This window comes from Nanorana parkeri, unplaced genomic scaffold (genome assembly GCF_000935625.1).
Source record: "Nanorana parkeri isolate BGI_ZX_2015 unplaced genomic scaffold, ASM93562v1 scaffold338, whole genome shotgun sequence".
Classification (NCBI taxonomy): domain Eukaryota; kingdom Metazoa; phylum Chordata; class Amphibia; order Anura; family Dicroglossidae; genus Nanorana; species Nanorana parkeri.
In genome coordinates this window covers 897,376-912,241 of record NW_017306606.1, presented here as the reverse complement: position 1 = coordinate 912,241, position 14,866 = coordinate 897,376, and the positions used below count along the sequence as shown (strand labels likewise).

At 41.0% G+C, this 14,866-nt stretch overlaps 1 protein-coding gene across 1 annotated transcript in view; it reads left to right on the top strand.

Annotated features, from left to right (window-relative positions):
• Positions 1-1,076: 1,076 nt before the first annotated feature.
• The window catches only part of CDHR1 (cadherin related family member 1), an 83,564-nt gene continuing 69,774 nt past the window's right edge, over positions 1,077-14,866 (top strand). Inside the window, exons 1-2 of the mRNA XM_018558411.1 lie at positions 1,077-1,095; positions 1,904-1,999. Of these exons, the coding sequence (XP_018413913.1) occupies positions 1,077-1,095; positions 1,904-1,999 (115 nt within the window). The remainder of the gene's footprint in view (positions 1,096-1,903; positions 2,000-14,866) is intronic.

Sequence of the window (14,866 nt, the reverse complement as noted above, 5' to 3'; positions counted from 1 at the left end):
AGAATTAATAGGGTAACTGGAAGTCTCTTGATGCTTGATGAACAGGACAAACTTGTTGATGGAACCCCTTGACAGCCCGGCATTGACATCATGAAGTCACAAGTGTGACATACATGTCTTAATAATCTACTACTTCCATATTAGAAATATATGTCACAGGAAGTGGGAATACTTACCCCATAACCCCTTGTAGCTGTAAAAGTTCTCCATTGAATCCCACCAAGTAACCAGTGGTTACCCAGGTGGTAGGGAGCATACAGAGGGGTAGAATTTCAGATTGCAATACAAGCATAGCTGGTTATTATCATGCAGGACTATGTGGTAAAAGGCTTGTATCGAGTTTATAAAACATTAAAGCATCACTTCCTGTCTCGGTGACAATTGTAACCAGGACAAATAGAGATTGTGAATCTTCCTAAAGAAGACAAAGACGCTAAAAAAATGTAAGAGGTATTCTAATCGTTTACTACCCTCTCCAACACCAAAGAGAATGTTTTGACTATATATACACTTGAAATAAAATGTGATTTTAAAAAAAGCTGTTCTCCACAGAAAAAAAAAGAAACCTATTTGACCAAATAACCTTATTTATTATTACTCTTTTGTAAAGCACTGAGCAAATTGTTGACACTATATAAATCCTGTATACAAATAATAATAATTATTTTAAAAAAACAATACAACCTTTTCTGTAAGAAAATTAGGTGCCCATAGGCCTCTAACTACTGTTAACACTTGCAGGCTTTTGAACGACTAGTGCCTTATTGTCCTCTGTATACCGTACCTTATGAAGGTTGAGAAAAAGCTTCTGATGATGCTGAAGTTAGACCTGTTTTTTTTTTTTACATTATTGTTTAAGTATGGGACACAATGTTTTTCATTTCCATAAACATTTGTTAAGCACTTGCAATGTGCCTTTGAACTTGCTAGAAAATTTGACTGGTCCAAAAAGAGTTAATTCTTATGGCCCAGCATCTTTGCAACTACCTGCAACTCCTTACATAATCTTTTATGTAGCTGCTGGGTGTAGGCGAAGCAGCTCTTAGTCTGCTGGGGCTGCTGACATCACATCAAAGATGGCGGCATCCAGAAGCAGTAGAGCTTTTGCATGTTTACACAAGACAGGCTTTTTACAGGTAATAACTTGCCTTACATACATTCAATGCAATATAGTATTTTAGGGAGGTTGTTATTGGTCTGATAACATGGTCTCTTTAAATTCACTTACTGCTGATTGACTCACTGCCTTTGCTGAACGTCTGTTCCAACTACTCTTTTGGTACAGTAATACTTTTTAAGCTTAGTTTTGAATTTTCCTCCTGATATTCTGAGGCCATGCCATATTTCATATTGACCATACTCCTCTTCTAAACTTTATGCACACCATTAATGTATTTAAAGGTCTCAGTCAGGTCCCCCTATCATTTCTTTCATCAACTCTTTACATATTATGTTCCTTTAGTCTATGTTGATGTGTTTAATCTCTCAGACCTTTCATCGTTTTTTATGCCCATCACTGGACTCTTTATCTTATTATTATCTTTTTGTAAATGAGTTCCTTAGAACTGGACACAGTATTTTTTATAAAACTCTACATAGTGGAGTCAGGGACTCCTTTCTTCTGGTCATTTCCAGAATGTTTGCTAATTTTTCAATAGCCCGGAAATTACCACCCCCAAATATTTTCCTTCTGCATTTTTGACCAACATTGCAGCCCCAATTGTCTACTCTGTGTAAGGATACTTTTAACTTAAGTGCATCACTTTGCATTCAAGTGCAGAAAGAACTGGGTTCTTCAATAAAATGTTTCTTTGCTAGCTTTTAGACAATTCCATATATATACTTATTTGAGTTTGTTTCAGTTGATTGATTTGAAATCTGTATTCATTTTTATTTATTGCAGTGCAAACGAATTATGCTCCCTATTTTTATGACAATGGACCTGGAAGCACCAATGGAAACATGGCCCTTCTGAGCCTCTCTGAAGACACTCCAGTTGGTCAGTACAGTAACTATGATGTGTTATTCTTCTTTGCATTTCAGATCACATAAGGTAATGCTAGATGAGAATGGTTCATTCTAGGTTGTGAATCTGTTAACCTGCCATCATTTTTGTTCAGTGTTCGGAAGCAGCATATCTGTTAACATGCACAAAACACATAAATATTTATGAACCTAACGGCAACGCTAAAGCTGTGATTTTTTTAAAGGTCTGCTGCAATTAGAATTTTCAAGTGTGTCTATTATTGTCTGTTGCTTAGCAGAAAGTAGTATTAAATATATATTTTGCTTAAAATCCGAACAGCTTTTTGCTAAAAAAAAAAGGATTTAACAAAATTTTGCTGTTTATCATGTTAGCAGAGCACTGATTTTAAATGAAACCACAGTCAGGATAAAGCCAGGCTGGCAAATTTACTTAATATACATTTACAACATTTTTAGTTGTGAGCTTACAGAAAAATCTTTTGTGTACTTATGTTTTTTTAATGCTTTTGGGGCCAATACCTAGGTCATTGTAGTGATTTATTGATAGCATTATTGTTGTGATTAGTTTTATCGCTGTCATAGTTTTTTGGTGTGCCAGAGGTTTTGGGTGTGTCTTTGGATTAGCTTCAAGTTAAATGTTAGATTTATGAGTTGGGTTTAGGTTGTGGGTTAGATTTAGGGTTATATTGAAATTAGAGGTGCACCGAAATGAAAATTTTAAAACAGACACGAAACCAGAATGAAAAAAAATGTCAGACCGAAACCGAAAATGTTTTTTTTCTAACTTTTTCAAAATCTCTTTTTCTGCATCCCCTGTTATGAATGAACATGAATCGTCTAGGCTGAGTGTTCCTGTTAATTTATAACATGTGGATATAGTATGTTTACCATGTGCACAATCATGAATGAACAGGAAGTGATGTAGATCACTTCCCATTCATTCATAATTGAGGATATAGTAAACATACTACAGTATCTCACAGAAGTGAGCACACCCCTCATATTTTATTATATTAGTTCATGTGACGACACAGAAGAAATTACACTTTGCTACAATGTGCAGCACGGTGGCCAAGACCATACAGTGGTTTAACAGGACAGGTTCCACTCAGAACAGGCCTCGACCAAAGAAGTTGAGTGCACGTGCTCAGCGTCATATCCAGAGGTTGTCTTTGGGAAATGTACTCACTTCTGTGAGATACTCTATGTCCTCAATTATTTACAAACACTCAGTGATCACTGATTACTGAGTGTTTGTACTCGCTCTCCTTCCTGACAGCTGTCACAGGAGGCTGAGCGAGCTGTGCGGGGAGGAGAGCTTGATCTGACAGCTGACTCCTCCCTTGCACCCCCGGCCCGCCTCCTGTGACAGCGCTGGCTGTCTCCGCCCACACAGCCGGTCTCCTGATCTGTGACAGGAGGCTGAGAGACGCCGGCCGCTCACAGCGCTCTCCTCCCGCAGCGCTCTGCCTCCTATGACAGTTTCTCTACTCCCTGTCGGGCCACAGAGCAGCGCACAGCGGGGAGGAGAGAAAGAACTGATGCAGAAAAAGGGCACTTTCGGCATTTTGCCAACATTGACATTTTCGGACGATATGTTTCGGCGGCCGATATATCGGTGCATCCCTAATTGTAATGGCTAGACATATGCATCAGCAAAGGATTAGTTTTGTTTCGTTCCGTTTTGATTCGGATTTTGCGTAATTTCGTCTTTCGGGATTTGGGTTTGAAAGTCAATTCGTTTCGGGATTTGGACAAAATTTGTTAGCGGTAGTCTGTACGAATTTGCGTTTGTGGACTAATTTTCGTTGCAGGAAAGTGACAGAGGAAATGGAATACTTTTTTTTTTTTTACAGTCTGCGGAAGAGGAAAAAAAAAGCGTGAGGTCCCCCCCCAAATCATACAAGACCCATTAGGTCTGGTAGGAATGTTTGGAGGGACCCCCCAAGTTAAAACAAAAAAGTGCGTGGGGTTCCCCCCAAAATCCAAACCGGGGCCCTTTAGGAACCACAGCCCCCCTAAAATGGAAAAAAAATCCAGCGTCAATCTCGATGCACGACGCCTGCTGACCCGCTGAAATAAAAAAGTCCCATCGAATGACGACCGTCCGAACCCGATGAAAACTCCCCAAAAAATGACATCTCATGCCCGAAAGTAAACAGATGGGCCGATCGGTCTCATAATACGATTCATATGACACCTCGGCTCACAGACCCGAATGGCATTCGGGAGCTCATGAATGCTATGTGGTATTTGACAGCTGACAATGTCAACTGGGCAGAGCGAGCCCCGTGATGTCACGGCTCACTATGCCCGTCTGTTTACTTTTGGGCAGGAGATGTCATTTTTTTTTTTTGGGCGGGTCGGCGGGCGTCGTGCATCGTGATGGACGCTGGATTACATGGATAGAGCCATTTTTTTTAAATTAAAGGAATAGTAAAAAATTGACTTTGAATTTTAACCCTTTAGTGAATGAGAGGCCCTTGTTCCCATCGGCATGGGGACACCCTCCCAATGCCGAGGGCACATGGCCTGGTAAAGGAATAATGTCACCAGCACACCAGTTTTTGTTAGTCAATGATCTCCTCTTTCCTGTACTGCTGGGCCTGTGCTCGGATCAAGGGTCTGGTAGGAATGTATTTCCCCCCACATTTTGGGGCTGGGGTTCCCACTTAAAATTCCTACCAGACCTAAAGGGCCTGGTATGGATTTTGGGGGGAACCAATACATTGCTTGTATGTAAACAGGCATTGCTGCCTGTTTTTACATTTTGGCACGTGTGCCACGTGGCGTGCGCAAGTGGGCATGGCTAACGGGACGTTTAAAAAAGCCCGCTCAGATCCAGGAAGCTCCAGGCCTGCCATTCTTTTACAGCAGCTCTTGCAGAGAATATAGTAATAAACACAAATTATAATACAAACTCATCTGGAAAAAAATATTTAGAAAATGCTATGTGACACATTCTGATGACTACTGTGATACCTGTTGTGGCTGCTGGTGGGTGGAAGGCTTTTTAGGTGGCAAAAATCCTGTTTAGTTGGAAAGTGTTTACCATTATGTAATGGGGGATTCTACACTGACCACCAATGTAAGGGGCATTTCTACACTGACCACCAATGTAAGAGGGGATTCTACACTGACCACCAATGTAAGGGGCATTTCTACACTGACCACCAATGTAAGTAAGGATTCTACAATGACCACCACTATAAGAGGCATGTCTACACTGACCACCAAAGTAAGAGGGGATTCTACCATGACCACGATTGTAAGAGGCATGTCTACACTGACCACCAATGTAAGGAAGGATTCTACACTGACCACCACTATAAGAGGCATTTCTACACTGACCACCAAAGTAAGAGGGGATTCTACCATGACCACCAATGTAAGAGGCATTTCTACACTGACCACTAAAGTAAGGGGGGATTCTACACTAAACACCAATATAAGGAGTTATTCCACAATGATCCCCAATGTAGGGGGGATTCTACACATTTAATCACAATATAGCATATTACAATGCACAGCAATGTGTCACATTACTTTGCCATACTCTCCCACACAGTTTAATTCATGTTATTTTAAAAAGTAAAAATAAAAAATTAGGTACTGTGATGTGTTGATGCGAAAACCAAGTGACTTCTATCATTCAGCCCGCATTAGTCCATACAATCTATTTAAAGCCCAATTTCACCTTTGCATAGATTTTTTAAAAACAAAACATATGCCAGCAATGTAAACGGAGTGTACAATGGCTTGCAAAAATATTTTTATTTGGATTACATGTAATGGACATACACAAAATAGTCCAAAATGGTGAAGTGAAATCAATAAAATATCTTGTTTAAAAAAAAAAAGATAAACAATCAAAACTGGAAAAGTGGTGTGTGCATATGTTTTCACCCCTTTGCTATGAAGTCCCTACATTCAGAAGTCACATAATTAGTGAAGTAAAGACCACCGATGTACAATCTAAGTGTCACATGATCTCAGTATTCATACCTGTTCTGAAAGGCCCTAGAGTCTGCAACGCCACTGAACAAGGGGCACCACCAAGCAAGCAGCACCATAATGAACAAGGAGCTCTCCAAACAGGTCAGGGACAAAGTTGTGAAGAAGTACAGATCAGGGTTGGGTTATAAAAAAATATCCAAAACTTTGAACATCCCACAGAACACCATTAAATCCAATATTAAAAAATGGAAAGAATATGGCACCACAACAAACCTGCCAAGAGAGGGTCGCCCACCAAAACTAATGGACCAGGCAAGGAAGGCATTATTCAAAGAGGCAACAAAGTAGTATCTCTCCATAGGACACTTTAGCCCATACACTCCACAGAGCTGGCCTTCAGTGAGGAGTGGCCAGGAAAAAAGCCATTGTTTACAGAACAAATTAAGCAAACACATTTGCTGTTTGCCAAAAGGCAACTGGGGGAGACATACATATGAAAGAAGGTACTCTGGTCAGATGGGACTAAAATTGAGCTTTTTGGCTTTCAATGAAAATGCTATGTCTGGCACAAACCCAAGACCTCTCATCTCCCCAAGAACACCATCCCCACAATGTAGCATGGCGGTGGCAGCATCATGCTGTGGCGATGTTTTTCATCGGCAGGGACTGGCAAACTGGTCAGAATTTAAGGAATGTTGGATGGTGCTAAATACAGGGAAATACTGTATGTTTCAGTCTGTCAGAGATTTGAGATTGGGACAGAGGTTCACCTTCCAGCAGGACAATGACCCTAAGCATACTTCTAAAGCAACACTCGAGTGGAATGGCCTAGTCAAAGCCCATAACCTAATCCAATTGAGAATCTGTGGCATGACTTAAAAATTGCTGTACACCAGTAAAACCCATCCAACTTGAAGGAGCTGGAGCAGTTTTACCTTGAAGAATGGGAAACAATCCCAGTGGATAGGTTTTCTTTTGACTTATTTCTTGTTTGTATCACAATAAAAATATTTTGCATCTTCATTGTGGTAGGCATGTTGTGTAAATCAAATGATACAAACCACCAAATTAATTCAAGTTGGTAATGCAACTAAATAGGAAAAATGGCAAGGGGGCAAATACTTTTGCAAGTTACTGTACCTGTAGCAGACATATGCAGTTGCTGTATGTGAATACAGAAACTTACTTTTATTTGTTAAATGTCCTCTTCATCACCTCATGGTTCCTTTTGAAATGACTGCCTCTGTGCTCTTCCACCAGTCTGCATAAGTTAACATTCTCTCTCTGACAGTGTATTGTGACTTGGAAAGGCAGAGCTGGTGTGCAGGGATCCTGTTAAAATTACTCACAGGGTCAGACTGAGTTTCCTGTGGATGTAATGTTGAATTTGTAGGACACAGGCCTCCTAAAAAGTCCTAACAAAAAATTAAAAAGCCATGAAAAGAGGCATGAAAATGTACACTCATATACATCATCACTGCACCTCTACATTACCACAATAAAAACTAATCGCTGACAAAGGTGATTAGATGATGGGCTTTAAAGTGTGGCAACCCAACAGCTCTTGCAGAGAATATAGTGAAAAACACAAAAAATAATGCAAACCCATCTGGAATTAAATATTTAAAAAACATTATGTGATACTGACCATTCTGCTGAGTATTGAACCACCTGTTGTGGCTGTTGATGGGTATAAGAGACAATTCTACACCGACCACCAATGTAGGAAGGATTGTACACTGACCACCAATGTAAGGGGGATTCCACACTAACCACCAATGTAGGAAGGATTGTACACTGACCACCAATGTAAGGAGGGATTCCACACCGACCACCAATGTAAGGGAGAATTTACACTGAGCACCAATGTAAGGGGCATTCTATACTGACCACCAGTGTGAGGTGGGATTTTACATTGACCACCAATGTAAGGGGGATTCTGCACTGACCACCAATGTAAGTGACAATTCTACACTGAGTACCAATGTAACAGGGGCATTTACAGTGTGTGCTGTGATACAATAATGCAGGAATGCATTCAATCAAAATGCAGCATATTACAATGCACAGCAATGCATCACAACACTTTGTCATTCTCTGCCACACAGTTGAATTAATGTTATTTTTAAAATGTAAAAAAAAAAAAGAAAAAATCAGGCACTGTGATGTGTTCTAACACAGCACCGCTGCGCATGTGCATTATGTACACCACATTACAGTGCACACTGTTGCAAATGTACAGGTATGTTATGTGTGTTTGGGGGGGTGGTTTTAAAAAAAACTTTTTTAACTGCATTATTATATTTCATTTTTTTTTTTACTTTAGGGCGCTTTAGGGAAATATCAAGGGTGTAAATAGACCCCCGGGAATCTTCCTTTTAAGACAGAAAAAGAGCTTAAGGACACAGAGTCCTCAGTCCCCTTTGATGCAGCCTCAGCATCAATGAACAGGAAGCACTCAGTACAGAGGCTTCTTGATCATTCACAAACTGAATATATATAGTATGTTTACTATCTCCCCACTCATGAATGGCCAGGAAGTGATCTGTAGTGCTTCCTGTTCATTCATAACTGGGGACATAGTAAACATACTATTTTCTCAGTTATGAACAAACACCAGAGTGATCAGTACTGATCAATTCAGTGTTTGCTCAGTACAGGGAAGGATCGCCAAATATTTCACTTATTTGTCAATCCTCCGCTCAGCATCCTGAAGCACTCTGTCCCCTCCCACCTGTCACTTCTGCTCTCTCCTTCCTGCTGGGCTGGCAGCATGTCCCACTGTGTTCCCTCTGATTCCCACTGTCTCTGCTGATACATGCTGGGGAGTGCAGAGGGTATTTGAGGGGACACAGGGGGATATGCTGGGGAGCAGAGCTTCCCTGTGTTCTCAGGACAAAATCCAGGACACAGGCAGGGAGGGGCAGGAGGACAGAAATCAGGACCGTTGGCAACTATGCACTGGGTGACTGGAGGTCTACATTCCTTTGTAGTGTAGTTTGAGGGCCCAATATATACTTTGCAGTGGTCAGGGCGAGAAGGTGACACTTTACCAATTAACTGAGCACACTGGGCCACCAAAACATAATATGAGAGCTTACCAGGTTGATCTACACAGGATCTGACCTGTGAAAACCAGTTTACTAATCCATAGTTAAGGGTTAGTAAGTGACTGTGTTTTTCAGCTTTAATCAATAAGTACCACATTTATGAAAATGTATTTATGCCTAAAGCTCATGTGCTATACTTTCTGACACCTAAATAAATTCACCGAAAAACAAAAGCAAGCTTTTAGAAGCAGAAATCTTGTACAGTATGGGGCATTATGAGATGGTAGTACATCTTTGACATGCTAATTGCTAATAACTTATTCAGATGCAAATGTCCATGAGGTTTTGTTCACCTGCAACAGTCTTAAAACCTACAGTTCTTAGAAGCATTGAATGTTGACCATCACCAGTTGCTTGAAAAGCTGAATCACTTTCCCACAGTGCTCACTGACGTCTATCACAGATCTCGTTTGCACATTCTGGTTTAAAATGGAAACAGATGGGGTGCTAACATACAGCTGTGACTTTCATGTTTACATCTAGAGCTGTGAACTGTGATTTTGTACTTGCCAGCCCATACTGGAAAGCATAAGTTGTACAGTATGTAAGTCAAGTACAGCATATGCTTGTTCTGTTAGTCTGTTACTTGAGTATCATATGTAAAACAGCACAGTTGGTAGAGTGAACGTCCACAGATTTACTTATTCTTTGTTTTGAGGTGTTTTAATTTTTCTGTTTAATTCTTTGCCCTCTGTTTTTCTGTCATATCATCCATTTGCAAGTCAATAGTATATGTACTGTAGGTTGAGTAGTAGCTCTAGAATTCCCAAAGGTTGGCTATATACTGTGAGATTACTCTACTTGGCATGTCTGAAATTTGCATGGCATAGTCTGTTACCACAACTTAACAACACACATACAAGAAGAGCGCTACTACTGTAAAAGTAAATGTGACTCACGTTTTAGATGTCAGCATGCATCAGGGCAAGTCGTCTGACATGAGGAACGTAGCTAGGGGACTTTTGTTGTCTGTGAGAACGGTTTCCGTCGTCTGCATGGACTCAGCTGGCCAGGATGAGCAGTGGCGGCAGAAAAGCAGAGGGAGTGTCTGTGCCGAACAGCTCTAAAAGCAGAGCAGTTTATTGATATAGTGGATCCGCAACTATAGTGACAAACAGTCATAGTCCCGGGCATGCGGTGGGATCGGAGGGCACTGTATGTGGAGGGATCTTTCTAACCAGCGGCAGCTACGCGTTTCGTGGCGCTGCCTCTTTCTCAAACCTAGATAGTTAGTGCTATGCACATTCATTCTAGAGTTTTCACCCAGCTGTAGTGCAAAAAACAATATTGTGCCGAGCTAATAATTATACACATCTAAATAAAGTGAAACATATATAAATTAGTCACATATATGAGCCTTCAAACAAATGAGGCATAGAAAATATCTACACACACACAAAAAAGCAATATAGACAAAAAGAGTCTCAGGAAAAAACAAAAGCAAATAATGGTGATTGTGCATAAAAATTCCTCAGATGATTCGCAGCCAATCTGCATGTAACTCTTAGGTAAGGATAATCACACAATGCAGGCAGACCTTCACCTCCACCCAGTGAGTGAACAAGTGAGTGCTCACCTGGGGAGGTAGACCCACAGAGCTAATTCAAATGCGCTTTTTCCCTTCTTAATGGGGAGGGAAGCCCATGCACAGAAAAGGCGATAAGGTCTCCTCAGATCACAGGTACCAGCATAAATCCAGGAGGAAAGAGAAAAAGGACAAGGACATAGGGCATAACGTCCAATAAAATGCAATTTATTAAATAAAAAATGCATACTCACAATGGTGTAAACAGTACAGGCATTGGGTATTGCTGGATCATACCAGCAAGGCAAATGGCAGCAAAGTGATGAGAAAAAACCTGTTCGCCCGGCTCAGCTCAGTGCAGTGACGTCAGTGCGCTCATCCCTTTTATGTCAATTTGTTGCCACAACTTCCCAAGTTTAGTTTGTATATTCTCAGGAATAGATGAGGTCATACAATTACTGAGTACTCCGACAGATAACATCATTGTGTAGCTTTTCACATGACTATGCCAGATTATTGAACAATTTATACCTATCTTCAAAAGGTGTTCTGCTGTACTTACAGATTTATCTAGTTCACCCTTAAGTCATGATAGTTAAATCAGGTCACATTCTTGTACAAGTCTGGTTTCCATGCAATCATTTCCCTGTATAATGCTGGGCACACACCTTACAACCATCGCAAGAGTTCCGTCTTGCGATGGTTGTAAGGTAATTTAAAAAACATACGATCTGCCTATCTTGGACAGGCAGATCGTACTTGCAATGATCGCAAGCCCGCCCCGCTCCTGATGACCGCAATGCTGAACGGGCAGTGTGCGCTTGCGCACACCGGCCCGTGCGGCATTTATCTTACGAACATGCCACACACCCGCCGGCAATCGTACGATTCTCGGCGGGTTTTCGAACATGTTCCTAAGATAAAAGTGGTGCGACCTTACAGTAGCAGAGGCCGCACGCCTTCCACACACCTTGCGCTAATCGTACGATCGCGGGATTTCCCGAGATTATCGTGCGATTATCGCAAGGTGTGCGGGCACCTTTAGGCTTCTTTCCTAAGTACCATGCTCAGGCTAAACACAACCTGCCAGAATGGAAAAACGGGCATTGTTATTGCAGACATGCTTTGAAGGTGCATGCTGTAAGGCTGCTTTACTATTTAGTGAGTCACTGACCCAGGACAAGCTTCTAATCTATCAATGTCTAGACAAAAGATATGTACATGCTTGTTCTAGATTTTAAAAAAACCTACCAGTTTGTAAATAAAGCATACGCAGGACTACACTCCTCTTGTATCTTCAAACAATAGTTCTATAATGTAATAGCCTGTCACTGTATGAGTATGCCACACTTATTTCCCTATTTTGCCATAGTGCCATATCACCTGCCCCTCCCTTTTGGATTGTAAGGTCTCATGAGTTGGACCCTCCTATTCTTCTTATAATGAATTATATAGTCACTGTACTTTCTACCATTACTGTAAAGCGCTGTGTAAACTATTGCCACTATATAAATCCTAAATAATAATAGTAAAAATGGTGCACTACATGACTACATCCTCCTGGCAACGCAGTGCTCAGGCAGGAGATTTGACACCCCTAGCCAGCTTGGCACTTCTGCTCTAACATGGAGAATACAAGAAAACAATACAAATATGAACTCATTTTTTATAGATGACAATTTAAGAGTTGAAGGTTCAGGTTATTGCTAATGCCCAATTGTTCCTGTTCTCTTTAATGAAAACCCCATTTTCATAAAAAAAAATAATATATAATATACAATTGCTATAAATTGCTACACAAGTCATTTTTAATTCAATGTTATTAAAAATAAAACATGTCTTACACTGTTCAAAAATTTAAAGGTAAAGTCTACCTTTAAAAAAAATAAAATAATAAATACACACTTATTATAAAAGAAAAAAAATGTGTGTTTTTTTGCAACAACAATCAGTGTATCATGGGTGCAATGCTATGGTTCCTGTGGGTTCTCCCTGCCATACCTCAGTACAGACATTTTGAAGCAGAAACAAGAGGAAGAGTGAATATACGACAAATGGCGTGACATCACCACAGTTTTATTCCACTGAGAACTAGAAAGTCCCTATGCCCTACTTGCTGATGGGACTTGTAGTTTCTCCATTAACAGATCCTGAATGTTGTACCTGAACATAGGTGTAACATGGACCATAGTCTCAAACGGGTGGGGAACCTCCGAACCTCCAGCTGTGGTGAAACTACAAATCCCATGATGCATTGTAAGATTTTCACAGCCTCAGGCATGACTCCCAGAGACAGATGCACTGTGGGATTTGTAGTTTCACCACAGCTGGAGGGCCAGAGGTTCCCCACCCCTGGTCTAAAAGGTAAACTTAGCCTTTAACCCTTTTGTTGCCTGAGCTGTTTTCGCAGGATAATGTGCACACAAGTTAAAATCCGCATTTTAGGCCTGAGAACTACTTAACACACACACAGAGTTATATATTTCCTGAAAGCAGAGACCCTGTAGAATAAAATGGCAGCATGATATTAGCACAACTGTTTATCAAACCCCAAATTTCAGTAACTTATATTTTTAAGATAATTTTAGTGCACAAAAACACAATATAGTACAAATTTTTTCATTAGCAATTTTGATGCAGTGGTTTCAAAATAGTGCTTGCAGCATTTTGATCGCATCGCAGCGGACCGCACTGCAGGCACAATGTGAACGCATTGCGGTTGGAGGGCGTGGATACGGTGCCATTCACTTCAATGGCCCACCATGCCCCCTCCAGCCCGGCAAAAAAGTGAGCCGGCCGCAATGCGATGCAGTGCATTCTGGCCAGAATCGGACCAGAACGTACTGCCTATGGTGTGAACTAACCCTAAGGGTTAGATACTTCTAAAGGGATACAGACCCTGAAACTTTTCTCATTAGAAAACCGAAAATCCACCAGCTGATTATAAAGAACACAGAGCCTCCAATTCAGGAATCAGTCTGGGAAGACATGATGAGATAAACAGCTACTTCTTCAGAATGTAAATAAGTAGGAATCTGCAAGAAAGGTTTGTTAAAATATTTCCAATGTACACTGATCACCAGGAGTGGATGTCAGTCAAAGTACCACAGCGCTGATCTTTTTCTCGACAAAAGTTACACTCTAAAGTCCTGCACCAACCACTTTTAGATCCTGCCATTTTGGAGGTGTTCTAAAACATCTCTCAAGTTCTGTCCATGAACTGAGTTTATTGGATTTGCTCTTTAAATACAAGATTGCAGCCACAAAACATACATTAAGCTTGTAAAAGTTTACCATTCCTTAGATGTAGTGGCTGCAAATATTTTCCCTTTTTCAGGCTTTATTTCCTTAATTTTCACATGGTAATCCTCTGAATAACAAATTTTTATCTGTGGAAGGAGCCATGGCTGCCAACCAGGCTGAACGTTGTCTGATTTTGTTTATCTCCATTACATGGGTATAGGTGATTAGTAGTTCACAGAGATTGCACTTTGTACACATTGGGGGACATTTATCAATTTGGTTGCATCATCAGCATCTTTTAAACTGTCACATGCTTGTTGAAATCTAACGCATATAGTGACAGATCTTTTTTCTTAGGGGTCTATTCACAAAGCTGCCGAGGGCAGCCGAGTGAATGTATGTTTCATTTCTAAATGCCATTATAATGAGAACTGTCTCTAAATTGTCTCTAACTTGTCACAAGCTTGCTTGCAACCTCCTGGATGACAGAATAGCCCTAAAGTACTCAACTGACTTGAGTGTATAAAGCTGAATTATCTTTGAGATACTTTTAGAACTGCTGAGGAGGACTTCTAGAATGTGCACAAGTTTGGATATCTTAAAATGTCGCAAATGCTGAGGATGCAGACTGACATACGATCGCTGCAGTGCAGGAGGAGACAGACAGGAGGGAGCACTGTCATAGCTGGCTGGATGGGAAGATCGGGTTGAGTATACATTTATTTTTCCTCCCTAGACAAAACTAGCGGGTAACTCTTGCAATGTGGGGGTAGCCCCACCGCAAGGCTTAATAATACTGTTCCCCAGAGTCAGGGGCTGACTGGTAACTTTTAGCCCAGGGGGCAAGTACAACCCAGAGGCCCATGGTGCGGCAACTTGGCCCCCCTCCCGCTCTGCCTCTTCCCCGCCTTCTCCCCGCCCCCGTCTGCCACTTTTGCCATCCATGTAACAGTAGTATGAATGTATTTATCGGTTTAGGAAATGTAAAGCACACTGGTAGGGGAGGGATGCCTTGTCAGGGCTGTGCGCGTGCATGACTGCTGCG